This window comes from Cucurbita maxima, unplaced genomic scaffold (genome assembly GCF_002738345.1).
Source record: "Cucurbita maxima cultivar Rimu unplaced genomic scaffold, Cmax_1.0 Cma_Scf00008, whole genome shotgun sequence".
In the NCBI taxonomy this organism is placed as follows: domain Eukaryota; kingdom Viridiplantae; phylum Streptophyta; class Magnoliopsida; order Cucurbitales; family Cucurbitaceae; genus Cucurbita; species Cucurbita maxima.
Window position 1 is genome coordinate 5,055,825 of NW_019272024.1, and position 7,736 is coordinate 5,063,560.

At 35.1% G+C, this 7,736-nt stretch overlaps 2 protein-coding genes across 4 annotated transcripts; one reads left to right on the top strand and one right to left on the bottom strand.

The window, feature by feature from the left end:
- Positions 1-1,609: 1,609 nt before the first annotated feature.
- LOC111483286 lies at positions 1,610-6,636 on the top strand. Of its 3 annotated transcripts, XM_023129460.1 has the most exons (10): positions 1,610-1,808; positions 1,927-2,107; positions 2,455-2,567; positions 2,700-2,778; positions 3,172-3,200; positions 3,954-4,047; positions 4,278-4,367; positions 4,526-4,715; positions 5,033-5,459; positions 6,553-6,636. In XM_023129460.1, the coding sequence occupies exons 2-9, from the start codon at positions 1,961-1,963 to the stop codon at positions 5,440-5,442; spliced, it is 1,152 nt and encodes a 383-aa protein (XP_022985228.1). In that variant the 5' UTR covers positions 1,610-1,808; positions 1,927-1,960; the 3' UTR covers positions 5,443-5,459; positions 6,553-6,636. The 3 variants fall into 3 exon arrangements, with proteins under 3 accessions (XP_022985228.1, XP_022985227.1, XP_022985229.1); XM_023129459.1 differs by lacking the exon at positions 6,553-6,636 and having other exon boundaries at positions 5,033-5,625; XM_023129461.1 differs by lacking the exon at positions 6,553-6,636 and having other exon boundaries at positions 1,954-2,107; positions 5,033-5,625.
- LOC111483311 (protein LHCP TRANSLOCATION DEFECT) lies at positions 5,687-6,988 on the bottom strand. The gene is made up of 2 exons (XM_023129502.1): positions 6,639-6,988; positions 5,687-6,087 (listed from the first exon to the last, which is right to left on the bottom strand). Exons 1-2 carry the CDS (start codon positions 6,888-6,890, stop codon positions 5,830-5,832), a joined length of 510 nt encoding a protein of 169 aa, XP_022985270.1. The 5' UTR covers positions 6,891-6,988; the 3' UTR covers positions 5,687-5,829.
- Positions 6,989-7,736: the final 748 nt, after the last annotated feature.

The following is a 7,736-nucleotide window of genomic DNA, read 5'->3' on the forward strand; positions in this document are numbered from 1 at the left end:
TTTCTTCTACGCAGGAGATGTATAACACTTATCTACATTTATAGTAGCTAAAATAACCTTTGTCGGTTTTAATTTGGTAAAAAAGAACGTTTGAAACGATCCAATGTTGGTTTTAATTAGGTAAAAAAGAACTTTTGAAACGATCCAAACACTCTTTGAACGCCTCGGAATAGATAAGGATGACATCTATGAATATAATAACAAATGTGTTCGGGCGCTCTTTGAAGACCTTGTTCATCAAACTTATAAATATTGGAGATGCATTTGTTTGACCAAAAGACATATCAATGAATTCATAAGGGTCATACCTTGATATGAACGCTCCTTTCTTTTTTATCTGATGGGAGCCCAACTATTAATCAATTTTGGAGAACATTGTTGCCTCCCATAGCTAGTTGAACAAATCTTCTATACAAGAGAGGGGATATTTGTTCTTCGCTATCCTTCTTCTTTACAAGTAAGACTGCATCCCAAGATGAAGTCTTTGTCTAACAGATCCTGTAACTATACTTTCAGTTCCTTCAATTTTTCCCATGCATCCCAAAGTGTCCAAAAATAGATATATTACCTATCACCACTACATTAAGGTTGTGCGTGTCTTTGCTGATAGAGGCATAAGTTTTCTCCTGTTTGTGAGTCGGTATAGGTGATATGAATCAAGAGACATCAATTATACAATATATTTCAATGGATGTAAAGAAAATGCTATTAAAATTATCAAAAAATATTTTAATTCATGCCACATTGAAAAAGAATGAAGTTTTATTGTTATAAATTTTGAGTGAATTACAATGGAGTAACTTAGAGTTATTGTATTTCATTAATATATTATAAGACTTTTTATTTACCTGTAGGCATAATGATTAATTATGTCTATAAAATATGAATGTTACAACTCTTGGAATGTCTTTAATAGTTTTATTTTGAAGCTATATAAAACCATATATGCTGTATTTGTAAGGAGACTTTGAAAATGCTGTAAAAGAAGCGTTTGTGCTTCTCTTTAGTCAATGACCAAGTTTCTTTGCAATTGTATGTAGTTTAGGTTGCATATAGAATCATTCAAGTCGACATGATCAATCTTGTTTGTGGAGTGATTCGAATCTCAAACAAGTGTTATTCTATTGAGACATTTGATCAACAAGAATCATTCAAGCTAGTTTGTGGAATGATTCGAATCTCAAACAAAAGTTCTTGCGATGAGATATTCGATCGAGAAGGTAATCTGAATCTTACTCTCTTAGAGTGATTTTCATGTCAAGAGATTTTTTTATCCTACCAAAGCTCGATGGTTGTATAGTGGCTAGCAAGTAGCAATGTGTCCTTGTTGACCGCACCTAGAACGCACTCCATACCTTGTCAAACAACGTCCTTACCACCATAATCATCACATACCAGCTTGTCACTTTCACTTTTGCTTTGTTGGCTGGTCGAGAACTTATTATTATTTTAAAGTTTTAACATATTTTTTTAAATAAATTATAAACGATTTTTTTTTTTTTTTTTTTTTTTAAGTTTGGGAGCATTTTTTTTAAAAAATTTTAAAATTTTAATATATTTTTATTTTGTATTTATTTTATTTTATCATTTACCGGTAGGAAAAATAATCCCAAAAGTATTAAAGTGGGCTGAGGGCTCAACTCTCCGCCTCCGTCGACCGGTCGCCGCCAGTGAAACTCGTTTTTTCTCAGAGTCGGTCCGTGAAGAAACACCGTCGTTAGGCAACGTTTTATTTCACTGGCGCGCCATACCTAAACCACCTCTTCTCTCCCTCGCGGTCTTGTCTCGTCTTCCTTCTCTCCACCTAGGTTAGTATTTATACTCTGCTTCCTTGTCTTCATCATTGTTCTAATAATTCTTCGGTTTGTATCGATGTTCGATTTCTGGTGAAGCTGTATCGATTGGACTCATGTTTTTAATTCTTAGGTTTTGATTGTAATTTCAAAATTCTAGAGGTTCCATGGCCTCTTCTGAAGCTGAGAACCGTCAGGAGAAGTTGGCATCCATGCTTGACCAGCTCTGTTTAGAAAGTGGCATTCTACATAAAATGATTTATAAGAACAAGAACCAGCATCGCCGTAGTTTCTATTTCCGATATCTTTTACAGGTTTTCATCCCCCTCCCTCTAAGAAAATTGTGGTTGATTGATTCGTTACTGTGAAAAGAAAACTAAACTGCAAGAAAAGAAGTGCATGGAATTTTTCTTGTAGGAGGAGAATATTGCTTTTATACGTATATGTTAGTCTGTGTAAATATATGTTCATACAAGCAATAAGAGGGAAACATTTTAATATTGATGACACCAGTTGAAAGGAAAGGGGACATTATGATACACAAAACCAATAGTCATAGGAAGTATGTAGTTATGGTGAGATCATTCACTCAGTGTTAGATGAAGAATTTGAGATTTTTGGCATGCATTGTAACTTTTCTTGCGTCTATAAAAAATGTTAGGTAAGGAGAGATTTAAGACTTCTACAAGCTGCCAAGTTAAAGGAGTTGATAAGTTCCTGCTTTCAAGTTATTGACGGAAAGAAACCTAAGCAAAAGATTCATTTTTTAGAAAGGTATGTGATTTTGAGTTCCTTCTCCTCATGAATTTTTTTTCTACTTAGCATATAGTAAAGAGATGACTAGATTATAAATGTATGTATTCGTTTTCCTTTGATCTTCTGTTTTGACTTTCTATTTTGTTACAGTTTGAAACGGAGGAAATGTGAAGTTGGGAAATATAATTTCATGGAACAGCTTCTGGGGGCTTCACGCCTACTATCAGAGGTGATTTTTCTATTGAATTTGTCTTCTTTGCAAGACTAATTGGGAGTCTTTATATAGAATGTTCATTTTCTTTCTATATGTTTATGCTTATGATTGAAAAAGATCATGGTGTATTCCTATACCAAAAAAAAAAAGAAAAAAGAGGAGATTATGATATAGTATATTATCTAAATCTATTTTGCTTGATGTAAGCTGTTCCATGTTCACTAAAAAATATTTTCAAGTAGTTGGGCTTTGTTTTGAATGAGAGGTCAATCAAGGGTTATTTTTGCTATTAACCTCAAGGGGCAATATTTCTACTGTTACGGAAATTATAAAATGATGTTCACTTTACATCGTAGATTTCCCCTTTGGACATTGTATTGAAGGGATCTTTTTCCAAACCTTTTGCAGATGGTGGAGCCAATTTTTAAGGCAGCAACGTATCCTTTTTATCTATTGGTCTAATGCATTAGAGATAAGTTGGTGTTGCTTGCTGCTTTCTGTTTGCTCAAATTCATTTTAGTATCCATGAGAATCTTTATAGTGGTGTAAGTTGGATTTCTTCAATGGCTATTCAATTAGTCTTCCTGTATGTCCAACAGTGGAAGTGGAAAACAGCCCTGTAATTGCACAGCGTTTAATATGAAAGCTGGCTGGCTTATTTACTTGGTTAACTTGTTCATTTACTTGACAGGCATATATGATATGTAACTTCATGTTTTCCTTAATATAAAACGTGAAGCTGTTAGATCGTATTACATTACATCAATTATGTACAGCAACTCACCTCAGCATCTCTCAGTGTTAGATATTTGTATGTAAAAAGGTTTTTGACAATATTGACATTTTTTTACCTATTGGATTCTTGCTCCTGCCTTCTTTTATTTTCTATATCTTGGTTGTGTTTTGGGCATTCTTGAGATTCAGCACAGTCATTCTTTTTTGTTTTTGCCCACTCCATAAGTTTGCTAGTTAATGCACCTTCACATAAGTGAGAAGTTCAATAGTGAGAACGTTTCCCACTTAGATGGTAGCTATGTAAAATAAGTGCTTTGTTTTCTATCTCTGCCTCGGAAACATTTACATCATCGCCTTGAATAGATAATTATTTTCTATTAATTTGTTGTTTGTTAGACGATGGAAACTAATTTGAAGAAATTCATTGTGCAAATATCATCCTTGACTATTATCAGTGAGATATCTATCTTGCTTGCTCGAACATTTTTCACAGGGTTTTGCTTTATAATTTTGGCATTACTGGCACGTATTTGGGTGTTGGTTCAACAAGTAAGTCCATTTTTATTAATAAATATTTAAGAAAAGCAGGAATCATTTGACATTTGAAGGTTAGGATTTTCAGAAACTTTCGAAGGATTGCATGACAATTGACAGTACATTGTCATTTTTCTGAGATGGAAATTGTGGCAACATAATTACCATCGCTAACTTTGATTATTTTATGTTTATGATGAATTTGCATTTCCGTTAACCATCTGTTTCTTTATTGTTTTATACAGATATTACTCGATGTTGTTTCAATATTCAACATGGTTGCGTCTATCTCCAAAAAAAAGCATGTAGTTACAATAAACCAGGAAGGAATTCAGGTATATGGGCTCCACTCTTCCGTTCTTTTCCAAATTGCAAAGCCTGCTTCTGTATAACCAAGGGATTCTTAATCTATTCCACTAGGGTTCTCATATCTGCCTTTCTAATTATCTTCACAAAATAGAAGTTTTTAAATTCTTTTCCAATATATTTACAGGTCTTTAGAGAGTTTTACCCTACAAATGATGAATTTGTCCTCTTAGAGTGTGTTTGGAAAGAAGGCAAATTTATATTGCAAGAAAACAAACAAGAAGTTGCGACTAACAATCAGGAAGAACATATTGGGCCAAATGTTTCTTCGGCCGCATCAACTGTGCGGTATCAGAGTCTTGAATCTTTTCTTGGAGGTAAGGTTTTTAATGGTATTATACTCGTGACTCCCTTCACATATTTACCTTTCTTAATATATATATATGTGCGTGCGCGTTCTTCATCACCTTGTATTAAGTATCCAATATTCCTCTTTGTCAATTGCATTTCAGCAGTAATACATTATGCTTCTTTGTAGAGCTAACTAACCGAATACAATTGCAATGTCTAGTAACCGCCATTTTTCTGTCTTCTAATTCTTTGTATGCAGACTTGATTTTTGTTTTCATCTTATTATGAAAAGAAAAATAAACTCTAGTGTACTTGTATAACTTCTTTTTGGGTTTGGGTGTAGATGATGAACCTGCTACCAAGCAGGCAGAGGCAAATCAAAGTAACGAGAAAGGTGTTGATCTAATGAAAATGAGTAAGAATGATTTGCTCGCAAGCCCCTCCGAAAGAGTTAACGAAATTTCTGTCAAAGATATTACAGAAACAAAAGACAGTTCAATCAGTCCCGCAGCGACCTCGAGCCAGACATTCATGCCTCGAGGAGGTAGTTCTCTTGTAAATTCAAGCCCCTCCTTGGTTGGTGCAAAAAAACTGCATTCGAAGAGGCCAGCATTTGTTTCAATTAAACCTCCCAACCCGATTACAACTAGTGCAGTGGGAATTCAGTTCAACGAAACCAAAGCTGATAGTGTGGAGGAGGATCCATTTTTCGCTTTTCTCACCGGTGGGAAACCCAAAAGCAGTCTATTTTAGCAGTAGAGAGAATTCTAGTAAGCAGTCGTATGTTTTTATTAGAAAGTGCATAAATGCATTGTTTATGAAATATCATCCAATAGTATTTATTCATAAATTTTGAGAGCAGTGCTGTACAATCATGTATGATTATAGGTAGATAGATAGGTAAAATCAAGTTTAATTCTTGGAGTTTAGGCTTAATTTGATAATGTTCTTGTTTTCTGAACTTGTCTAGGATTTTTATCAACATTCTCAGAGAAAATGAAAGCCAGAGATCATTACTAGTCATTCAAAATACTCCAAAAACAAGTGTACCATATTGTGATTAACATCCGAAGGCAGTGAAATACAAATCTTAAACCTCTTTCTAAGCCTATCCCAAAACAGAGCCACTTACCAACCAAATCATAGCTTCTCAACAGAAAAATTAAGAATAAAATCCTTGATTTCTTGATTAGGTGCCCTATCAATGGCGGTTCGGCCATCTACATCTTTAACATCATACTTAGCCCCAGCTCTCAATAGCTCCTCAAGCTTTGGTTTGTCCCCTTCTGAGGCAGCTAGCATCAGCAAAATGTCCACTGGGTGAATGTCTTGGCTCAAAAGAGCCTCCATTTTGTCATACGTACCCTCCACAGCGAGCATTCCCATGTAGTTAAAGTACTGCACAACCAAAATGTTCACTCGTCAATTCTTCTTCTTCTTCCTTTAAAAACTTGAGTTAAGAGCTTTTGGTCTCTAGCTTGAACAATCATGTTGGATTTGCAAAGCTAGCAATTGTTGGCGCTTATCATTTGATACCAGAGCATTTGGTTGACGTTATTTGGCCGGCTCTAAAGGTGAAACATCTTTAGGTCGTTAAGTTAGCTTTATTGGTGAAATTTTGCATGGATTAAGGACCCTTTAACTCTGTAAATCCAGCAATTTTTTGCGCTTATCACAACTTTAACTTTAATACCAAGATAAGATAATACATACCTATCCTATAAGCCAGTTGAGTTGAGCTATAATGAATGATTGGATTAAGAACATCAAAAATAGACTTCTGTATATAATTTGGGATAGCAACATGCTGGGTTATTATATATTCATCTAATTGGAAAGCTTGATACAATGGTTTTTCTGAAGAACACCTGAAGAACACCTGCTCTTCAACAATCACAGTTCCCAAATGACAAGAAACAGAAATCCATAGAACAAGAAGAAAGAAGAACCTGCTCAACATCGTCTCTGATAAAGTCGTCTCGGGACTGGCTGCCATAAATGCCTGCACCTTCGGCATTTTGCCTAAGGTTGAACCAGCAGGTTGCTCTAGAGCCGTTGGAGGGTCCAATGGCGATGGGTGAGACCCATCGGAGGTTGGATTGAAGACCGAGAAATTGGGAACCCAATTTGAGTGGGGGGCGAGAATTGAAGGATGCTGGGGAGAGATTTATGGAGGTAGAAGTACAGGAGACAGAAGCCATGGCTGAGTTTTTGCAAGTTTTGTAAGAGGAGGATGAGGTTTTGCTCTCGCAGTGTGCTGCAGATTCTATCCATCCACTCGGAATCCAGTGGGCCAATAATGGGTATGTAGAGACTGTGGGTAACTGTTTGCAGAAGAGATCTTGGACGTTGAATGGGTTTTGACAGAGATGAAATCTTGAATGATACAGAGATGGGGTGGTGAATGGTGATGAACTGATGATGAGATAGATGGGCTTTGATGGCCCATCCCTAACAACTAACAATTTATAAATGTGGGTTAGGGAATGGGTTTGGATTTGGAGGGAGTGAGTTCAAAACCCATACTCTCCATTTTTTTTTTGTCATAATTATGTTGGATTTGTTTTACTAACTACTTTAATATTTATGAACCTTCCAAAATTTAAGAAACTATTTTTGGGAGCAATTTCATTTTTTATCAATTAATGTGGATATATATTTTTCTAATTTTTGTATATTTGTAGACTACTTAGTAATTCATTACAATTCTTTCACGTATAAGAAAATAAATAAAATGTCGTACATAATGAAAATTAATGTGTCAGTAAGACATGTTGAGAGCTTGTTCCTCTTGATCCTCTATAGGCTTCGAAATATACAAATATTGTCCACGTTCGTGAGCATATAATGGTTAAAAATTGGTATGAAAAATTGGTATGAAGATATTGTGAACTGGTGGTCTATATCATTACTATTGAGGTGGAACGACCAACACCACCCTACCTATGAGTTAGAAGGTGTGCCTATAACGTTTGAAGTACTCTACTTGGAAGTTAAATTACATCATATTATCCCGTCTATACGATAACAAATTTTCATAAACATAC

What these genes read in the sequence shown, in the direction of transcription:
- LOC111483286 (XM_023129460.1), top strand. Translation starts at nt 1,961, where the DNA reads ATGGCCTCTTCTGAAGCTGAGAACCGTCAGGAGAAGTTGGCATCCATG. An exon ending in CTTCACGCCTACTATCAGAG is followed by an intron (nt 2,779 to 3,171) that starts GTGATTTTTCTA and finishes AACCTTTTGCAG; the next exon opens with ATGGTGGAGCCAATTTTTAA. An exon ending in CCAATTTTTAAGGCAGCAAC is followed by an intron (nt 3,201 to 3,953) that starts GTATCCTTTTTA and finishes GACTATTATCAG; the next exon opens with TGAGATATCTATCTTGCTTG.
- LOC111483311 (XM_023129502.1), bottom strand. Translation starts at nt 6,890, where the DNA reads ATGGCTTCTGTCTCCTGTACTTCTACCTCCATAAATCTCTCCCCAGCA. An exon ending in TCAGAGACGATGTTGAGCAG is followed by an intron (nt 6,088 to 6,638) that starts GTTCTTCTTTCT and finishes TTGGTTGTGCAG; the next exon opens with TACTTTAACTACATGGGAAT.